Here is a 23,964-nt window from a genome sequence, read left to right as displayed (position 1 = left end):
CTAATCCTTTTGCGATGTGAGTTATTTGTGTGGAATAATTTTTTATTATTTTACAAGATATTTAACTATTATCGGTTTTTTATTGATGTGTATATACATGCGTATATACGCATGCTTATACTATAATAATTATTACATTACAGTTTATAATTATTTTACATATTTCGTTAATAAAATTCATCAAATTTATCGCGATATCTCATACCTTCTGTTAATAAAGATTACTTTTTAAATAATTGCGTATCGTAGTACATTTTACAGATTATAGATATAAGTATATTTTGCAATTTTTATAAAATTCACTCACATACTTTTTGCGAGTTATTTTTAGAGAATGACATAAATTCCTTCGATATATGTATATACATAATATGTATACATATTGTATTGTAAAATCGTTTCATATTTCTAAAAAAAGAATAGAAAGTTGGAAACATTTCTATAATTAGATATGAGCATTCAAGAAATAATAATTGTGAAAGTTTGATGAGAAAAGTCAGTGCAGTTTACAAGGAAAAATTTCTTACTTTTGCGAAAAAAAATGTGTGTGTATAAAGGATTAGGATTCTTTTGGTTTCCAAGTAAAAAGGACAAAAGCCTTAAAATAATTTTTCAAACCTGAGAAAAATGATTAGTCCCTTCCGGGCTAAGTTTTCAAAAGAAAACAAAAGTCTTTTATATTGTATATCTCTTGAGACTTAAGACGAAAAAACATTTGTACGACAATAATGAATGGTCATTAAAGCCAAACGTTTGTATAACGATAAATGAATGGTCACTAAAGTCCAACATTTCAATTTGATTATTTTTTCGCATGGAGAGAGAGAGAGAGAGAGAGAGAGAGAGAGAGAGAGAGAGAGAGAATAAAAACTCTTATATATAATATATTAATTTTTTTGTTGTCTTATATTTTGAGTTGAACTTGATATAATTCATTGTGATAATCTCTATCGCATAATTAATTCTTTAATTATTTGAATCTATAAGTAATTCTCTGCAAAATTACATTTTTAAGACCTCCATAAATTCTTCCAAATTCCTAAAAATTCTTAGAATTCATGTTTTATTAATCGATTAGATAAAATTGAGAACAAAAAATATTTGATTTTCATTCACTTGCGAGAAAATTAGAAATGCTTATTTCAGTTGCTTTTCCGAAGTGCTACTATAAAATTTGATTACACTAAATACGTGCAAATATTATTCAGAATTTTCAAGCGATTTAATATTAAAATTAACTACAAATTGTAAAATACACTTTGAATTTTAGTAGCGATATTCAAATATTTACAGAAAAGGTATGCAATAAGTGGATGATAAAGAAAAAAATTTCAACGTCAGCTTTTTCGAGACTCGCGGAAATCAATAAATAACTAATCAACATACGTTACAATTGCGTAAACATTAGAAAACCTGTGAAACAGTATCATTGCAAGACGCGTGGACTCTTAGCCAGCATGATTTAACATTATTGTAAATAAAAAATTGCAACGTAAAACGCTTTCATAAAAAATAAATTTTCTTATTCAAGATATTCGCAACGTAAAATGTGACATTAAATTATACATTCTGTTACGAATCAAAAACGCACCGTAAAGTATTGAATTAGGTAGAAAACTGTCTGCTTTATTCGATAAAGAGAAGGTACAAAGAAATAAATTGAAGGTTCATTGGTACGAGTAGTTGATTAGAAATGTGGTCCAAATTGAGAAGGATCTTCGTATAAATAAAAAAGGTAAAATTTCGTTAAATAATAACTAGTAATGCTATGCGTATTGATATAAAAAATATTGATTGATATGATTTTTAGAAAGGAAGAAAAAGGAAAAAAATTAGTGTAAGATTTAGTATAATAATCTGTTCGAAAAGTAATAACTGATTGTGGAAATTTAGAAAAAAATCTTAGATAAAAAAAATAGTAGAAGAATCATATATTGTGATAAATAGAATCTGATAATCGATTAAATATTGATAATAGATATTTGAAGTTCGAAGTCACATTTTGAATAGAAATCTAGTAGCGCTTTATCTATCATGCCAATTGAATGAAGAAAAACCTTGCTGAGAGAAAAAGAGACAGAGAGAGAGAGAGAGAGAGAGAGAGAGAGAGAGAGAGAGAGAGAGTGAGTGAATAAATGGTTTCCTTAGCTATTTCAAATAAAATTCTTACAAATCTAAATTAATTTAAATATAAGTTAAAAAATTAATTTAAATTAATTTAAATATAAGTTAAAAAATTAATTTAAATTAATTTAAATTTTATAAATTTAAACAACATTAAATAAAAAAGTGAGAGAGAGAGAGAGAGAGAGAGAGAGAGAGAGACAGATATCGTTTACTTATTAAGCGCTTTAGAATCAGATTCTCTTAAACATAATACATTAAAAATACAGTTAAAAATCAATACATAATTGAGCAAAAGTAAAAAAAATGAAAGTAAATACCTAAAATAAAACTATAAAAATAAAGAAAAAAGAAACTAAAGTAGACAAAGATGAAAATTGAGAAAGAGAAAGAAAGAGCGAGCGAGAGAGAGAGAGAGAGAGAGAGAGAAGCATAAACGTGTACAGTCGGACACGTGGTCTGCCGCCGTCGAGACGAACATCGCGCGCGAGTATATCTCGTCTCGGATTACAGCATTTCGCGACACGAGAATTATGGAGTGCATGAAATCGGAATTTCTTCAACACGTCGCGCTCCGAAATCACGCGTCCTTTCGAATATCTCATTCCGCACGGCACACATTCCGGAATTGAATGGAAGACGAGATTTTCGAGGAATCTTGGAATTTTCCCTTTTATCTTAGCTCAACGTTTCCTGCGCGTGCCTATCGGCTATTTTTATGCAGATTCATGTCAATGACGAAGTCACGTTTGTCTCGACCGGTCGTCCGCGAGAAAGAGCAGTCCGAAAACTCCGCATAGCGACAAGAATATACCGTGAGGAGCCGAACGAGAAATATCGACAGTTTCTCGCTTCAATTCTCACTCGCTTAGCAAATAAAAAAAAAAAAAATCGGCAGATTAGCAATTTCCATGTCGCGTCGGTGAAGCCGGCGCTCGGAAGAGACACGATACCTTTTTTTCTTCTTCTTTCCCGCTCTTCCTCGTCGAGTCCGGGCTGTTCCCATACAAGCACGTGGCCATTTCGTCCCCTGTTCTCGCTGTCGCGGTTCATCGCACACTCGGCACGTGGGACGAGAATGAGGAACGCGGTTTGCAACGCTTCTTGAACGACGATAACGACGAACGTCAACGGTTGACGACGGCGTTCGGCGCGATAACACAGACTGTCCTTTCTCGCGCGCGCGCGCGTAGTTCGCTACCGCTCCTCTACACTCTCGTAACTCGTTCTGTACAGGCGCCGAAATACGCCGAGGAGAGAATCGCGCCTGCGTTCTCTGCTTTACGCCGGTCCGACGACAGCCGACGGCGACGATGACGACAGGATTGCGCACGAGGCAACGGCGGCGAGCGACGACACACACGACGGCAAATAATACACGAGACTGAAAAGACGAGGTTAAGTCTTCGCGAGGTACGAAGTACACTGGTTATGCGGGTTATGCCGGGACGACGGAACTTGTGTAATCGACCGGCTGTTCTCGCTGCTCCACAAATACTTACTCCGATAACAGCGAGTCGACCGAACAAGCGAAGCGAGCGGCCGAACAAGCGAATCGGAATTCCGATTGGCGAACGATTTCTCTATGCTAGCCGCTCGACTAATCAAAATGCAGCGCGGCAAAAATTGTGACCGGAGGCGCGAAACTCGAATAAGTTAAGGGCGTGGAGATAACATGCTATTGGTGAAATCTTCAGAGATAAGTAGGAGGGTAGAAACATCCTTTCTCCTTAGACTTTGTGTTAAAATACCGCAGAAATACCGGAGTGGTAGAAGGTACGATGCCCCTCCCTCCTCTCCAACCGGAGGAAACGTCACAAAAAGGTCAAGTATAAAGGAGAATTAAGCTGAAGCTGAAGCTGAAGATTTTTTAATCATCCTAAAAGATGGAACCTTTCTTGTGCACGTTTTCTTGTATTAATGCGCTGAACTTAAAAATATTTATTTCAAACTGATTTTATAAGAATATGTTAAAAATTACATTAAAAGTAGTACAATTCCGTCGAAATCTGATCTCTGATTGCAATTTTCAATATTTTCCTATCAATTTAACTTGAAATTGACTTTTGATTTAAACCTTTTTTTTAAATCAAATAAAAAAATTCATTTAATTTAAAGAAATTATGTTCAAATCAAAGAAATTTTTTCTTTAACCGTGTAGCAAAGAAATATTTTTTTAAATCGAAGAAATCTTTCTCTGGATATAATGAACTGTCTTTTATAATTTTACTTTTAAAATAAAACGAAAAATCTTTAATTAAACTACTCCTTGAACTATGTCCATTTCTACCAATTTAGAATAAATGGATAATGCAGATAAGATAAATTTTCATTTTATCTTTTTTTCCAAAAATTGTAGATTTGTAAACGACTTTTCTGATTACGAATATCGCAATTACATTGCGATTTTCAGTATTTTAATCATAATTTGAACAGAAATTCGTCTTTTGGAGATGTCTCCTACTTTAAAAAAAGATATATTCTTCTTTTACTAACTTTAGCTTTTTCAGATTTACCTTAATGAATGCTAAATTGAAATATTAATTTTCATTGAGTCATTGGAAATAACAGTGTTCGGTAACTGTGATAACTAGAACGGAGAAATAATTATAAATTCGAGAAATCAACATTTCGAGCTTTATTCGAATGAAGCATACATCTGTACATACACATCTGTACACTACACATACGAAACCGTATGATTCACTTTTAACCTTCGGACTCAAAAGTTAAATGGATTACTGCCGTGTTGGATGTGTCGTTTTCTTCGTAAGAATCGTTTGCTATGCACTTAGATCATAAATATTAAAACGATTTCAAATTTTAAACGGATATTTAAAATTAGTAGGTTTTCAAGATGCTGTTTCTACAAAAAGTATTGCTAACATAGAAAAAATATTGCTCTACTCGTTCATCATTTACTGAAAATACTTTTATACATATCTTCTCTCCAAAGAAATATATCTTTTTGTTTAACATCTTGCAAAAAATATGACTAATTATACGCTATAATTGTAAATCCTTCAGTCTGATTGTTGTACGTAACAACTCTGATTATCAGATATTCGTAAGAAGAAAAAAACTGAGTCACTGTGGAGATAATATCATTTTGTATGCTTAATTGGAATCTCGGATTCATGAGCACAATTTATCTTGAAGCAGATCAAAATAAATTATACTTAAGTACATGAACGAAAAAGCAAGGGAACAATTATACTGAATAATTCAATTCATTCTTGTTATCGTTACTTCTAAAGCTATATTAAAACTGTAAAACCGATAAGCGATCGAGTAATCAGAAATAAATATCGTATTGTCATTCATAATTTAGATCACTGGATGCATAATTATCTCTATTAATTATTATAAATCTTTATATTCACTCTTTACAATTTTATTTTTCATTTTTATAAACTTCTCGCCAGCATGGCTAAAATTGCATAATAAGTTGCAACAGTTTCACGTCATTTTCGCAAAGTAACGTCATTTCTGAAATAGTTGAAAATACAATTTATATCTAAAGCACATCTGTCCTGATCTGTCCTCTTATCTAATAGGAAAATATAGCTAATCGCAGTTAATGCTAAGAACTATTTCATCCCGCGCGGTTTTATTTCCGATTCGAACTTGCGTCACACGGAAAAACGTGGATTAAATAAACGAATCAATGATGCAGTAGACGAAAAATAATCAATACATACACGTGGAGAATTTTGGCACGTTCAGACTAATGATCGGTTATTTAGAACTAACCGTGCAGCTTTATTTCTGTCAGTTCACTTTCGTGATATGAACGTGATTATAAGCATCGAATCTATACTCAATCGCGATCGTGTTGATCATAAGATCATCAATGATCCGATGATGTTTTATTCCACGAAGGATTATATTTGAAAACTCGGCTGTCGATTACGAAATTCTTCGTCACATTCCGACGTGCAATTTTAACAATTGACAAACACAATACAATCGAAGGTTCTTCCGTTTACAAAGACCGTTCTCAATATCAATATTTTCAATAGCGTTATTGAAAATCTTCCGATATATTTATGTTTATCTTATGAAGAATCAATTCATAAATGATAATATTAATATTAATATTAATACTAACTGATACACTTAATTTCCGAATTAAACATCAGAAGGAAAAATCTCAAGACTAGCTCATGAAGATATATTGAAAAAAATTATGTTATATCAACAGCACTATTTTAAATTAAAAATAATTTTAATTCAATAATACTATTAATGAAACAAATATATCATGCTTTTGTTTTAATTAAATTTTATTTGTCTTATTAATATCTACTATTGTTAAAGCAACAAGATTATTTTCAATTAAAATTGATACATTATTTTTCCAATGTATTTTTCAAGGAAATGTCTCACATTTAGATGAAATACATTATGAGAAAATAGTAATAAATGGGATAATAAAAATATAAATCACAAAAATATAATTGCCAATCAGAGCCAACACTACGTGTTCGTGTGCGAATTCAAATTCTTTATTAAATAACAAATTAGTTAAATATTTCGATTCTCGTTTTTTTAATCATCCACAATAATTAATAAAAACGAAAATATATCCGAAATTATTACATGGAGATTAAAGAGAACCTCGCAATCAAATACATTAAAATAGAGCAAGCGACGCTGCTCTATATAAGATGTGCGTCAGCATCGATAAATTTCTTGGACTTATAATGGAATCTCAGTTATTAATCAAATTGAGAGTCCGTGTTATCTTTTATAAAAATATCTTTTAATGAAAGTATAATAATTTTGTGGAAGGCTTGACGATATTTTAAAAATGTTGGGTCAATAGGTCAGTCGAAGCTCTCGCGTCTGCGGGAATTTTGTTTTGATATTATGAACGGATTAAGAGCAATCGATGATTGAAGAGGCATGCGGGACTTTCCATAGTGGAAATTGCGTAGATGTAACTAGCAAATATTTGTCTGACTCCTGGGTTTGCGCCGTCGCCATCGTTCTCGCGAAGAATATATCCTCGCGAACGTGAGACGAAGTTGATTTGTAGCTTGCTGTTGTGTGCACGAATCATCGTCGTCTTCGCTGCCTATAATTGATTTGATTGCCACATACGCAGCTGTCGGTGTGAGAACGTACGATTCGCGTAAATCAGAGGGAAAGGAAATCGCGGACTGTCGCCGAGTATGTAACGCGTCTCCTCTAATCAAGCGTTAAGTAATTGAAATTATGCCGAGTCGAACGTTAATTAGCATTTCGCTCATCTCTCGCTGATTTTCCTCTCAAATCATAACTACAAGAATAATAATCCCAACAGAACAATTATAATACGTAATGCGATACATTAAAAAAGATCAAAAGGATCATCGCTATCTTAAAAATTACACTGACAGTAAATTGTATTTTAAAGTTTAATTTTTTTATTTATATAAAATTCGTAAGTAATTTTTTACGAAAAATATCTCTTCAATCAGGAACCTCTCTCCCGAATTCCATGCGAACATTTTAAACTTAAGATGGTTCCATAATATAAAATTAATTTTAATCGGTTTAAATAGTGATATTTTTTGAGGTGAAGTGATATTTTTTGCAATAAATTATTTAATTATTTAATTAAAGATGCTTTAAAGATGCTTATTAGCAATAATATTAAATTACTCCAATTCAATTTGTGATATCGTGTATTCCTATCTTCAATCTAAGATTGTGTTTTAAGATCAATTATATTTTTTTTTTACAAGATTTTATTTTTCCTTATTAAATATATCGATGCTACAAGTGTTCTTGCATGCCAAAGCGGAGTAGACGAGGAATATATAAATAGAAAAAAATCGCCAATACTAATAAATAATTCATTATTCTTATCAGGCAGCTGAACTTATCAGGCTTTATAGCCCCTGTCTTATCAGCGAGCTGCAATGTGTGCACGATATAATCTGCGAGAAATGTTTGTACTCTCAACCGGACCGAGCCATCACGCCAATCACACGCCAATCATTTCCGACTATTTGAAAGATGCGGATCATGTAATTATCAGACTTGTACTAGAAAACCGCAAATTTCAAAGAGCACAAGAGTTTCCCCTTTCTTTCTAATTTTTCTAATTTAATTTTTCTCGCGACACCTTCCGTAAGACATGATTAGAGGGTCATTGAGCACAATTGTGCAATCGATGACTTGTTCGGCAATCGTGACGCAGCACATTCTCTCATATTTGCGAATCGCATTGTATGATTTTGTTGTATGGACGTGCAACGAATCGTGATTGCGCGAGCACAATGAGCGATTGCATATCGGGGGCTCAATGGAAATTAAAAATGTTCGCGATGTATGACTGATTAAAGATCTACAAAATCCTATCGAATCTTCATGTAATTTAATTTTTATTTTATGCCATTCATCTGCGAATAATATGTGACAAGTATAAATATGTCACAAACGGTCTATTCTATCTCTTTTCAAATATTTATAATAATAAATCAAAAGTGAAAATAATTTGAGATCATAATATACAATATACTAAAAAATTCTGATTAGAGTTTACAATTTTAAATGCTAATTAAATAAAAAAATAAACATCATTATAAAATTGCAAGATATATATTGTTCATATAAGAGTGCTTGTGATAAATAAAACAACGTTAAAATTTAAATTATAATGTATAACGTGCATAATAATTATGTAAAAAAAAAATATAAAAACATAATAATGTATTCATATTATATTATATATTTTTCATAGTCTCCTTGGTTTTCAATACACCAGCGCCATCGTTTTACCAGTTTTTGTATTCTTTGAGAAAAAATATTTCAATTGCAGATTAATCAACTATCGAACACTTGTGATGATTGATGACACATACTTCTAGAGATAAACTTCTTTTAATCTTCTTGGAAGGTTTTATTCCATTTATATATACCAATATCCGATAATATCAGTCACAAGTGTTCGAGGTCACAAGTGTTCGAAAGTGGGTTAGTCTGCAGACAAAAGGTTCTTTTCTCGAGAAATACATAAATAGTGCTGTATTGAAAACCAGCTGTGTACGAGACTGTATTGAAAAATAACATGATTTACATGGCTGGTTTTTATTTTTTGTATCTAATTATTAAATTACAATAACACTTCTCGTTATTAAATTATATGAATTAACTAACAAATAAATTAATAACACATGGATAATATAGGTATCATATATATCGATAAGAGATTACAGTTTATGTCGATAAAGAAGATCCGTTATATCTATTGTTAAATAGTTATCTACGTTTTCGACTGCCAGTTAACATTATTATTAATAATTATTATTCATCATACGATTTATTAACTTTTTTTATTAGAAGTGAAGCAAATACTTGTAATAAAAGTGTCTTCGAAAATAATATAAAATTAGAATTTCATTTTATTATCAAAATTATGTTGAGATTATTTTAACAAAAGTAAACGATTATAAAAACATTGTGTACATTCTTAAAAACGCATAATATTTATAAATCATTTTTATGAAATAATAAACAATTCTTTTAAAGTTATTTATATAATAATCATTATATTTCTGCTTAAATAATTATTATATTTCGGCATAATTAATTAATCATTATAACAAGTGTTATTTTATTCTTTTCCTTTATTTTTAATTCTTAATGATTAGTGTATGTATATTTTAAATAAAATACTAACGTCTAGATTCTTTTGAAAACAAATATAAGAAGTATCGCTTTGCAAACAGAGATTTAATTTAAAAAAATGATTTTCATTTAATCTCTATTCACAAGATAGAAATCTCTATTCACAAGATCTTTCCATGGAAGATTGTACTGAAAATACAGAAGTAGGATGTCGACGATTTTCTGATTACCCGCCCTTACGCGAATGTAACGCGTGGATGGTTAATGCCTTTATTTGATACCCGGACAACGTTTGCATCACTTGGCCTTAAATGCTTCAAGTTTCGAAACGTCGACATGAAACGTAAAAGCCCTCAAATTCATTATCTACCACGGTTAAGTGGAAAATGACGCTGATCACGTCATGAGACTGGCATTCACAAAACGTAAGTAGGAAGAATAAACGAAATCCATCTTATGTTTACAATTTCAATTTTGAACCTAAAATGACACACATTAAAATGTCCTCAAATTATTTCAAATTGTTTTTAGCTATTTAAATCTTTTTATATTAAGAATCGACCCGATTACTTTATTAGTAAAAAATTTTTCGACATTTTCTAACAATTGTGCAAAAATTCTTTTCATATTAAGATTCGTATAAATATATAGCAAAAAACATATTAATACGTTTAAATTGTAAATGAATATTTGTTTTCAGAATAAAATTCAGCGCGTAGAACACGCGCATACAAGAGAACTCATTGCTTTAAGAACAGAAAGATCGCATAACTTGTTGGATCATGAATAATTTGCCAGTAAACGAATGAAAAATCGTAATTTGTTTGCATGCTGCATCTTATCCCTTTTACGTAGACAGTGCTTTAATTGTGCACGATTCATGTCAAGGTGTGGCATCAATAATTAGTCATACTGTATCCGCGATCCTTTCGCAAGGTTGTATCCGAGGACGCAACCTGAGTTTCCAGATTTCGTCCTCGCGTTTTATTTTTCGAAAACAATTTAATTGTTAATGAAATAACATAAAATATATCCATATACACACACACACACACACACACACACACATATAATATATAGAATGCCCCACGTTAATTTATCCAGGCAAATATCTCAAGAAATGTGAAAGATATAAAAAAAAAAATATCAGTTTCAGATGAAAGTGGAACGATTGCAAGGACATACTTTGATTATGTTATTTTTTTATTACTAATAAATAATAAATAAGAAAATGATAGTGAAGAAATCACACAAAATATTTATATAAAATATAGCCCGAAATAAAAAAAAATATATATGTATGTATATATATATTTATTTATTTTCATTTCGAGTTATGTTCTAAACATTTTGTGTGTCTATTTTAATACTTTGTATGTAGAATAATTGGAGAAATATTATGTAAAAAAAATCATATAATATCATTTTAAAAAATAGCTATAAATTTCATATGTCCATAAAAATATATTTTTTTGAAAATTAATTTTATTTGTGAACCATCAAGCCATATAACTTTTGTCTTTTTTTCTATAATTAAGTATTTTTTAATGCATTTTTTTCTACTTAATAAATCAAAAATAAAAATTCATTATCTACTACGGTTGAGTAGGTTTTTGGGAAAGATAAATTAAAACACCCTGTATATATATCCATGTATTTATTTTTTATTTTAGACTAGGTTCTTCTATATAAATATTTTGTTTGTGATTTCTTTACTATTATTTTCTTGTTTAATAGTAATAAAGAGATTATTTATATACATTTTTTAATAGTACTTATATGTATAAATTATAGGGAATACCGAAATGCGCGAATTAAAATATAAATAGTAAGAAAGTTCTCGAACAAAAAAGTACTTGTCATTTGTTTTATTTTGAAATTTTTGAAACAAATAAAGATTAAAAACTATTGCACGTAAAAGTTTTAGTCGTAACTGTAAAAACGTCGTAAAAAACGATAAACTGGCTATCGTGTCGGGGTAAGCAATAGGTCATGTAACTGTCTACCTGTTGATTAGTCATAAGACGTTAATCGCAATCTTTCGACGGAACAGAATCTTGCGACTACGATTACGGCTTTGAGGTTATAACATTTCTGTGCGCGTTGCTTCTACGCATAGAACGTGGCAACATGCTTAGCCTCGACGCACTAACCAATGCAGTAGTATCAATTTATCGTTTTTTATAGTTTTACGATTATAATTAAAATTTTTACGTGCAACCTTGAAAACCAAGCCAATTATAGATTACGATATGGCCGTCCGTTTAATGTTGACATTGTAACGTCAACATTAAAATTATACTATCCACGTGCGATAACTCATAAATAGACGATAATTGATCAGTTTTTATGTCTCAGAAACTATTTTTGGAAGCAAATGGCAAATATTTTCATAATTTATTTTTGCAAGTACTTTCTTACTGTCATATTTTAATTTACGAATTTCGGGACACATTGTATATTATGTATTCCTATTATTCTTACAGGCATAAAGTGTGTTTTACTTATTTACTTATTTTTTATTTTAATTATATATTGTATATTAATATAAAAAAAATTTATACATTAAATAAATTCAAAAAAATAAAAAATTGATAATGATGAAATCATATCGAGTTCATAATTTAACTTTATTTTTGAAATTTTATTTTTAAATTTTAATATTATAATTAAATAATGACTCCCTACAAAAATAGGAATATATAAAAAAATATATCTATGTAATATCTAAATAATATTTATATATATATATATATATATATATATAATGTATATGTATAACAATTTCTTTATATATTTCAATTCACAAAAAATTATAATAAGATAAATTTCCATTAAATTTTCTTAATAATTAATTTTTTTATGGAATAGTAAAACTTCCATTCATGAAAATAACACTTTACTTTGACTAAAGATATATTACTTATATTTTCTTCTTGTAATCTTAAATTCCATTGTTTCTTAAAACGTAATCCAAACTGACTTAGGGCCATTGCACATAAAAAAAACTTATAAATAATAAAACGTAAGCAATAAGCGAATTAGCTAATCACATTAGGGACATTAAGGGGGATTTCATCTCTGCAGGTGTAAAAAATCGAAAATTTTTTTTCCTTATTTTGATTCCTACATGTAAAAGAATCTCTGTAAAAGAATTTTTTTTAATTTGCAATATTAACGGAGCCATGAGTTCAAATACGTAAGATCATAATGTAAACAATAGCTACAATTCGACATGATTTCCTTACTACTTACATCTTATTATTTAAGTGTCTTTATGTGCCACGATCCTTGTCATCACAAAAAACATACAAACCGCAAAGCATTTAGAAGCGTCATTAAATGTAGCGAGTATTGCGAAACAGGACAAAATTTCGACAGGCGCTTTTTACTTTCATTTTTCATGGCTTCGATAGTATAGATGCGACTTAAATTTAGACACATATAACTTCCTAGGAATATTATCAGAATTTCTGAATTAATTTTTATACAGAACTAAAAACTGTATTGTCAACGTACATCTATCTTCTACTTCCTTTTTCAAACCCAATCACGAGGTCGATGAATAATCTCGTAAAATGCTCTCGTATCTAATTTTATTGTATTCATGAATGATTTTTTACGAGAAATTGTGAACTCCACTGCGTCTATTTGTCGATGATACCGCGTATTGTTCGCATCTAAATTTTATAATATTTTATTAAAAAAGCACGTTATCGAATAGTCGATCAATTACATGCTGCATAGTAAAGTTATTATGAATGACTAACAATAAGTCCGGTTAAAAATATCATCATACTGTGTAAAATTTATATTTTATATGTTTATCATTATAACTTGACACATACATCTATTCTACTTATTCTATGATTGTCATAATTTTCAGGGTAAATCTAAGAAAAAATTATCTCCGTGTAGAAATTTGAGTTTTCACAAATAATATTTATTATTACAAATTGATTATTAAATTTAAAGATTAAAAAGAAAACAAAAATATAAAAGTGATGAAAGACGGTGAAAATAAAGATAATAAATGTAACGTTAAAATATATCAGAATTTTTCTCTCTCTTTTTTCTCATAATATTCATTTATTTATTTATTGATGTCATAGTAAAACTCCTCAAATCTTGAGAAGCTGTAAAGTTAATCACTTAACTAATTGTCTCGTTTGTAATTCTTAGTCTGATAAAAGTTGATAAGCTAGTGAGTATTTAGAAAATGTTACAATGATATAGTTTTTTATCAAAGCTTTTTAGTTATCTTTGAAGAGTTTTTTCCTATTGCACAAAATCGCGCAATATTGCTGTTTTATCGCATATGTCGCAACAAGTCACAAATCCGCTATATCTTGATAAAAATTGCTTTAAAATCACGATACGATAGCTATCAATGGAGACCAATTTCGTCTTTTTCAATAACGTCATATAATTTCTTGCATGATTGCATAATAAAATTTAAAAAAATAGTTTCAAAAATATTGTCTTTTCAATAATATCTGATTATTTTCAATTATAATGTCTAATATTTTATGATACAAAACTATTAACATATAAAACTAACGTTTTTGGAAAATGAATTAATTGAAAAAAAATAATCTTTATTTAGAATAATAAACTTAAGAAATCAATTAAGGAAAATTTATCAATTCTATATTCAAATAAGATTTGTTTTAATAATACTTTGGATTAGAAGATTTGCTTCAATATTTATTTTTTTCTTCTTTTTTTGTGAACAAAATGATATCAAGTTTTTTCTGCTATGATTAATCATATTAAAAGTCAAATTATATTATATACGTATATATAATACATATATTTTTTTAATGTATTATATATACGATACGACTTTTAGGACACAAAAATATTAATATAACAAAAATTTATTTTAATGAAGGTAACTCTTCAGAAAAATTTACTTGAGAAATGCAATAATTATAAGCCATAAATACACAATTTAAAATTCCATAATCTATTAATAGTCAACATTAGATACAATCAAACATAATAGCCGATTACTCATCAGATTGCAAATAACCAAGCGTATTGCATCCCGAATACAATGCGATGGAAAAACACAGAGTTATGCATAGGTAGAATCGATCGATACTGCATTAGTTAAAGAAAAAATTCCTTACGTACGCATTACGTCAATATTGCGTGTATTACTATGAAAAAAAAAAAAAAATACTATAGTCACGTATAATTCATTTTGAAGTATTTAAGATTATGTGCTCTCTAAACAAATTAAAATGCAGTAATTCTCTCGGCTATCTAATGACTTCAATCATTATATTGTAAAAGTAATTTGAGACAATTTGCAGAAAGGAAAAGGAAAACAGAATATCAATCATTTTTAAATATCATAATATATAACCTTTTTCTTTCTACACGAGAAAGAGAGAGAAAAAAGAAAAAAAAGGAGAGAGAGAGAGAGAGAGAGAGAGAGAGAGAGAGGGAGAGAGAGAGAGAGAAAGAGGGAGATGATTTTCTTCATTAATCTTTTAATCGCTGATATGATCTCTTGAATGTGTTTCGTAGCTTTACAACAATTCGCATAATTATTGCGCGTTATTTTCCATGAGTGCTTTGCGGTGAAACGCGAACTCATTTTAATGCGTGGAAATTTTGAAAAATGATAAAATGTTTTCTTCTTGGAAGATTAAACACTAATTACTGACGGAATCACGACATTGTTCAACCATATGTTCAACAATGAATTTTTTTCAAAAATGATTTTTTCAGTGTCCAAAATTCGAATTCTCGGTAAAAATTAAAATCTCCTACATCCGATTTTTAGACTCATGCATTATTCATTGCAAGTACTGAAAGGATATAATGCATGTTATGTATATTAGATTTGCAAAACTCGCAGCGAATAACGCAGTGAATAACAGTGAATAACTGCAATCTAGACCGCATTGTGGTTGATTCACAATTAGCATAAACCGCAAACGTTTAAGAAAGTAATTTTAATTTAACATTTCTAGAAGTTTAAACGATATTAAATTTTAAGAAAATATGGTTTTTAAGCACGTGATGTGTTAAAATACTGCTATCATCTTTGCGACAATAGTTAGTCTAAAAGTCCGAACTATGACAAAGAAAATAGAATTTAAAAATAGTACGATTGTTTTTATATATATAAAATATAGCATAACTGTACACGTTTCAAATTTCTATAAATAAGTCATTAATTTGTCATAAATTTACTCTATTTCACGCTATAATATTCTTGAAACACAAAAAGAATAGCAGAGCAACTAGTTCAACGTAAAAATTATCATCGAGATCAGTCTCGCCTCGGCTGTTTACGTGTGCGCCATTAATTATAATTAATTATGTAAGTTGTAAGCCATAGCATTTGCGTCGGAATAGTATAAACGTGATGATTATGACATCGTTTATTACAAGCTCGTTACAAGTGTAATTAACGCGCGAGAAATAAACACAAACTCTCTCGATACTTTTCTGTCATTAATTATTATTTGATATTAGACCATGACGCGTATGTCAAGTATATCATTTTAATCATTGTGTCAAAATTCAAAATTAGAAACAATCATAATTGCAATTAAAACGTTATATGCAGAGATGATTTTTAACTTATATATCGCGTAAATAATTATCATCTTAATTTGTGATTTTGGTCTATTTAAAAATAGTAAAAATATAATTACATTTTAATTTTTATTTAATCGATTATAAATGTTTTCCTTTATTTCTAACAAGTTCATGGTCAGATATAAATTTTGTTACTAGTCAAATTATGATACACATATCTTCAATATATATTTCTAAATAACATCCACTATATATTTATCAAAATAATTTTTTATTTTGACTTAATTTTTATTTCTCAAAAATTTAAATATTATACTTGTTAGAATAATAATTTGTTTCAGCATATGTCGTTTGACAGTGTATTGTATCTGACAATCGATATAATGATTCGGTCGATTAATTGTTGCATGCAAGATAGACCATCTATAAAATAACGAAAGAACGCTACATAGTAGGATAGTAAACAGAATATTTATTATTCCAGGCAGGTCTACAGGGTGTATCTGTCTGAAATAAATCAATGCTATTTCTAATAAAAAACTGAGTCAAAAAGTCTTCTACCATTTTGCAATTTTCGCAATAGTTAATGAGACGTTAATTTATAAACATTGCCAAATAAATAGATGAAATCGATATAAGACAATTTTAAGATATCTTTCAGTGTTCTTTGTGAAATATTTTAAAGATATTTCTTATACGTCGCGATTTTAGACATTTTGCTCATTGGGTATTTAAAAAAAAATATTGCGAAAATTGCAAAATGGAGGACTCAAATTTCGACTCAGTTTTTAAATTAGAAATAGCACTATAGGATTAGTAGGCGTTATTTCAGGTACACCCTAGTATAGTAGATAATACTGCGATGTAATCAGCTGATGTATATTTGACGATTAAAGATACATTATACATATGATAATTTGCAGAATTGATAAGTACCTTCGTACTTATAAAATCCGATAAGAGAATCTTTAAATAATTACTCATGAAATGTATCATATAATAATCACATATTTTATGAATATTTTTATGCAATATATATTAAAATTTTTTTTTACTTAAAGTTGATCACACAAATCTCGATTCTATTTAATTAAATCACTTGAATTTTTTTTAATTAGTCTCATTGATTTGTAACATTAACAAAAGCCGATACATTAATACATTATTTATGGTATAATATAAACGAAGATAATCGATCTGATTCATTACTATATTTCCATTATTATTCTGTAATTAATAATTCATTCAGTGAAAAATCTATTTGTATTTATATTTTAATAATCATAAATGCAGAGTGTGAATAAATAATTTTTTAACTAAAATTAACTAAAGTTGTTAAATAATATAACAGTCTTTTCTCTGATCATGTGTGTAATTAATATATTAATTATAATCTATTAATTTATAATTATTAATTAAATACATTAAAAGATTCGCGCACATGCAATGTAAATGCAGTTAAAGAAATAAGACGCAACTATTCTGACATACAGCTCGATTTTTAATTGTTTATAATGTAAATAAAACTGATTATAATAAAACTGATCATAATAAATAAGAAGATGTAGATAAATAATAATTATGTTATATAAAATTACAAAAAATTGTACACTTATTTGTATATAAAAACTATAAAATATATTGTAATTTTTCATCAATATAAAAATATATTTACACAATTAGAAATAAAGGTACTAATTTTTGTAAAAACGCAAAATTTTATATATTTGCACTATAAATTGTGTAAATTTACACATATTATTTATGTAATTTTATAACTTTTCTTACAGTATATCGAATACATATGTATCTGTTTTGATCATAATGAAAATGTTAGAATTATTGTACATTTATTGTTTCATTACCATTTTAGTATGTAAAAGATAATCGTATTTAAGAGACATTTCGCAGACATAAAACAAATTCTGCAATATAAATTGATATATAAATATATCTTGATAAATACATGTAATTTAATAGCATTCATTAAATCGTGCAACTCAAAATAACTAATTTTATTATCAACTAACACAACTTCTATTACTTTTATTAATTTTTAATCTAATAAATGCGACGAAATTGAAATAAAATTTACTTACAAATAATTTATGATTTGATAATATTATATATATATATATATATATATATATATTATATATATATAAAAGATATTAATCTTTACAATGATAATAATAATGTATATATATATTAGGTGTTGGAATTAATTCGTAGCGTTTTTAATGAAAGAATGTTATTTATTTCACATGAGCATTAAAAAATACATTAATGAAAGTACTTCCCATCACTTGTAAAACGCTACGAATTAATTCCAACACCTAATATATATATATATTTTGTAGATATATAGGATGATCATTAGTCAAATAGAATTCTGAAAAAAAGATTTCACTGAAAATAAAACTGTGCTGAATCAAATAAATTTTCAAATTTCAAAAAATGAAACACATAAAAGTACATAGAAATAATCGCAAAATAAATCTAAAAATGTATTATTCTAACGGTGTAGGAAATACGCTAAGAGAACTGAAACTATATTTTTTGCCAGAATGACTACAATAAAATCTTTATTCATAGACAGATAAATGATATGCGCATGTATTAACATTTCTATTTATTCTCAAGGTTATGAAGATAAAAAGAAATATCGAGTTACGTTGAATGGCAAGGAACTGTTACGTGATGTAGATATTTGGAGTCTAAAATTGAACTGTTACGTAATGTAGATATTTGGAGTCTAAAATTGAAGACAGTCGATAATGAATAATGAATGTTTAAAATATTTGATCATCATATCGCTAAAGAATGATCACAATTTAGGAAAAATTTTACAAAAACCCACAAGAAGTTGTTTGATAATGGACTTATTAATTTTTAAATCTCACAATTTGATTGATCTTACAATTGTATATTTCTTGCTGTAATTTATATGTCATAAAATGTCATCGATATCAGTATCTTTACCGGAAATGTTTAATATCTGTTTCTAAGGTATTTTTCTTAATTACCTAAGCAATTAGCAAACACAAGGAAGACTTCGTGTAAACATTAATCTTGTGAGGACTTATCTAATAGTAAATAAGTATGTACGTATAGAAGAGTGACAAATAATTGCTACATATCCTATAATAACTCAATAGTGACACAAATGATTCGTAATCTACGTTAGATAGAGAGTCTTCCGCAAGCTACAGATATATGACTGATGAATCGTTTGTTTGATTATTGAATATGATAATGATTTTGAGACCTTCACGAGATTCACGTGATGTACTCGCAATGACAATGACTGATTCATCATTAAAGAAATTATTGCACATCGATGACGTTACACAAAGTTTTTCGAAGTTCGCAGTACTCTATCATATCTCACCAAGTAATTGCAATCTTTACGTATTAGTATTACGTTGCAATTTATTCAATATTAAATGTGCGGAATTAAAAAAAAGATAAATAGAACATTTTTATTTACAAAATTAATTATGCAATAACTGCTTATTAAATTAGTGTCTTGATTATTAAAGATATTGATTCTTTTTTCAAAAAACAGAGAGTAATATTTTTAATTGATATTTGGACTTTTCATTTCCTTTTACTTCGCAATTGTTTGATTTTAACTAAAATTAAGGAAATAAGTAATGTACCTGTTTTCACAAAGATTGATATCTTATTTTTACTTATCGATAATTTTTTTGTACCTGTTACTTCAATTATACATATAAATAATAAGCTAGGTAAATCGAGCATGTTGGATCGCTCGGTTAATTAATTTCAAACATTACTGCTTAAATGCACATGTAATACACATATTTAATGTCTGCTCGATGTTAAAATTCAGAAGAATTGCCTGGAAAGCGCAATCAACTTAACTTACAATGAATTAACGGTTGTCACTTTTTTCAACTTTCCAATTCCGATAGCTGTTCTACTTATTTCCAATCGAAAAGAATTTGTGTGAAAGCGACTATTCACGGTATAATGCCGCTTAACGCTTCATTTTTTCCTTAGAGTAGATTTGTAAAGAAATAAAAATAGCGAAAGCGTTAATAAGCCGACCTTGGATTAAAAATATAAGCAAGAATATAAAAAAAAAGTAGAGATAAAGTCTGTTATAAGAAATTTGATCTGATAAATTAATTGATTATCAGTAAGAATCAATTAAAATTGGTAAAAAAATATCTTTTTTCAACTTAATATTATCTTAAATCCTAATATATCTTAAATCTTTCAATAATAACCAGTTTATTATTAAAATATCGTCCTATAATTAACTATAATAGATAAGATCAATTACGACTACTATATTGATAACAATCGTTCGAAAGGAATACGTAAATGAGCATTCTCGGGACCTTGTTAATCGTTGCGACATGGAGAGAAAAGAAATCCGGAATTGTTTTTAGTGTGAAAACGAAGAAAAAGAAGAAATAATCACAAGTTTTAAGAGGTTACGAGAATGTCAGCGTGACAGTTCAGTGGACCGCGGAAAATATAAAAAATAGAAAACAGAAGTTTCAATTTCGGTATTGTTGCGAATATGTGAATCTCGCTATTTGAATTTAATATTATTTAACATTATTTATATTTCAATTACAATTTTTCTGTAAAATCAAAACATATAACATTGTCACGACAATATTATAATTGTCCATCGACCGTCACATCTCTATTCTTCTCACCGGAAAACACACAAGGCTGAACTAATCAAGAACATATTTTATTACAAACTTATATTGTTTCTCATAAATAAAATGACATAACATTTCATGACCACAAATTGCGCTTAATTAAAGGAAACGTCAACAATAAATCAGTAAAATCCATAAATCTAAATTTTTAAAAATCATTTAGAATTTTGAAAGGATAATTATTATTCATATAAACATAAGTATTTCAATATAATTTCGTAATAAATTCGTTTAAAAACATTTTCTTTAACAAAATAAAATTACAATAAATATTTAGAATTGAAACAAATATTGTTGATAATGTGTGATCTCTCGCGCAATGTTTTGATTTGTATATGTAGGTATCTATGCTATTTACGTTAAAATTTATTGTGTTGCCTTTTACGATGCAATTCATTCGAAAATGCCTTGAAAAAACCGCAAAACAAAATTAAAATTGCATAACGAAATTATTTTACATTTTTACTGAAAGCCACGAACAGCGTGAGAAGTTACGTAGCGAAGGCGGGCTAATTAGAATCTCCAGTAAGTAATTATCTGACGGTACAGTTTAGTTAACATTACGTAAAACTGCCGGTGAATGCTTCAAATCGTCATTTCAGACAATACCATTAGGTGCAGGAATGCCAATGAAATCACGTGATCTCATTACTTCCGAGTCGTGTGTCAGATACGCGCGAATGCATCAAATAAACTGCCAGTAGGTGATCGATCGACTTACGTAAAAGTATCGATGTAATGAATCGTTGTTTGTTTCGCAAATGTAAAATGCAAAGTCTTATACAATATCAGTAATTAATAATTATGAATATTACTCAGCATTAAAATCCATCTGTAAAACCTATCGTATTAAAAAAATATGTATGCTAGCATTTTATTCAATTTTCATCAAATGCATATAAAATCTAAATTTTTTTTAAATTCGCTGATTTTTTATTTTAATTCCTAGGAAAAATTTAGATTATAGTAATCGATATTCATTTTTGCTTTAACAAATTAAATAATTTAGACTTATCTTTTAAATAACTGGTTATTAAATAATCTGACAATTAACACAAAATAAACAAGCTAAAGGCTGCTTAAGAATTCGAAACGACAATGTTTATAAATTTTAATTATTTAATCAACTCTTAAAAAAAATTTGGAATAGTGTCAATTATTTGATAAAGATCTCAATATTATTTGATAATATCTATGAGATAATCAATATTAATTACCTCAAATTACCACAAAACAAAATTAAAAAAAATAATCTTATAAATAAATAAGTTTTATTAAATCGCGTCTACAATCAGTTTGAATTATATTTTTAATTCTGGGAGTATCCTGATCTCGTCTCATGTCATTGTTTCTTTATATTGATTGTAAATTAAAAAAACTGTAAGCAAATTAATATACATATTATTTAATATACATATTATGATTCATCAGTTATAATAAACGAATAATCAGTATTGAATTGTGTAAATATACGTGATTGTTTTATACAAAACTGACAATATAGTGCAATTCTATGGAATTCGCGTGTTCACACTGTGAAATTTATTATAAAATTATTCAATTTTTAACAAAATTAATATATAACTCGCTAATTAACCATTCCAACATTATCGCTAATATTGACCTTGCATTCGAAAGTAGCGTTTTAGCGTTTCTACAAACTATATGTAACAGATCAGCGGGTAATGAAAAGATTCAATTTCTATCCGTTGAAAGTAACAATGAAGTCAAAAATACGATCGCCTGAAGTAGCAGCCATAAATCTCTCGCTATATTTTATACTATTACTTAGACTATTTGAAGTAATTATTTAGATTTTATAAATATATATACACACATGTATAAATACATATATATTATATATTATAATATATAATATATGTATATTATATATTATATATATGAATATACATATTTTTTACGCTAAATTAAATATGTATATATGTACATATATTTTTTTTATTATTAATTTAATTATTAAATATAATCTCAATATAATTTCCGTCTTCATTATGTTTTTTTTTCTTTTAAAATAATTTTTTTCGAAGTTATCAACATTCTGTCACTTTCTCTAGTTTTCCTATACGATAATTTAAAAAAAAGAACAAGTCATGTTTTGATATAAATAACATAATGTAAAATAATTGCATTATGTTATATGGAATATTTTAATTTTGCATGTATTATTAAAATAGCTTATGTCTATAGTACCTACAAATTCATAAGTTTCAAAATTTGTTAAATAACAAATGAAACTTTATGATGCTAATAGTTCTGTCATATAACTTCTTTTCGACACATCAAAAGTCAAGTCACATCTCTGTATTACACAATACCTTTCTAAGGAGATTTCAAAATGCTCGGAGAGCTACACTGTTAAAAATATAAATAATTACATTTAATTTGAGTTATTTTTAATCATTTCTAAATCGCTATTATTCCTACGCAATGTTACTTTAACTAAAATAAGGAATTAAACAATTTAATTCAAGAAAATGTAATAAATTTGACTTAAATTTAGTTTATTGTTTACTAATAGCGAATTCGATTGGACACACTCAGTGCGCACTGGTGCATTAAAGCTGTTGTACACGAAATAACGGAAAGATATGTTTGTATATAAACATAGAAATCGATAAATCCTGAAATACTCAATACATTTTATTGTATTATTAGTTAAAATATATATTTTATAATTCGAAATATTTGCATTTCACTTTTATATTAAAATTAAATCAGTACAACGGCTTTAATATGCATCAATGCTTTAATATGTATTAGTGCTTCCAACGAATTCACCATAAGTTTATACGTAGCAATACGAGCACCGTTTACTTTAAAAAAATTACAGAAATGAATTGATTTATATTTTGACATGGAAGTTAAAATTAACATAATGTTATTCAACTCAAAAGATTGAGTACATTACTCTTTTGATATTTAAAAAAAACAG

The 23,964-nt window shown here is 28.0% G+C and overlaps 1 protein-coding gene across 2 annotated transcripts in view; it reads right to left on the bottom strand.

The window, feature by feature from the left end:
- Picot (putative inorganic phosphate cotransporter protein picot) overlaps positions 1 to 23,964 on the bottom strand; it is a 40,386-nt gene that overhangs the window by 15,729 nt on the left and 693 nt on the right. The window contains exon 1 of one of the 2 annotated variants that reach the window (XM_087404905.1): positions 3,078 to 3,635. The exons of the other annotated variant lie outside the window; for it this stretch is intronic. Within the exon in view, the coding sequence (XP_087261031.1) occupies positions 3,078 to 3,177 (100 nt within the window). The 5' untranslated portion in view covers positions 3,178 to 3,635. Of the gene's footprint in view, positions 1 to 3,077; positions 3,636 to 23,964 lie in introns of those variants that run through there. 2 annotated transcript variants of the gene reach the window in all.

This window comes from Acromyrmex echinatior, chromosome 3 (assembly GCF_024713525.1).
Source record: "Acromyrmex echinatior isolate Ae372 chromosome 3, ASM2471352v2, whole genome shotgun sequence".
Taxonomy (NCBI): Eukaryota; Metazoa; Arthropoda; class Insecta; order Hymenoptera; family Formicidae; genus Acromyrmex; species Acromyrmex echinatior.
Note: the sequence above shows the minus strand (reverse complement) of the source record. Positions and strands in the feature narration are given on the sequence as shown.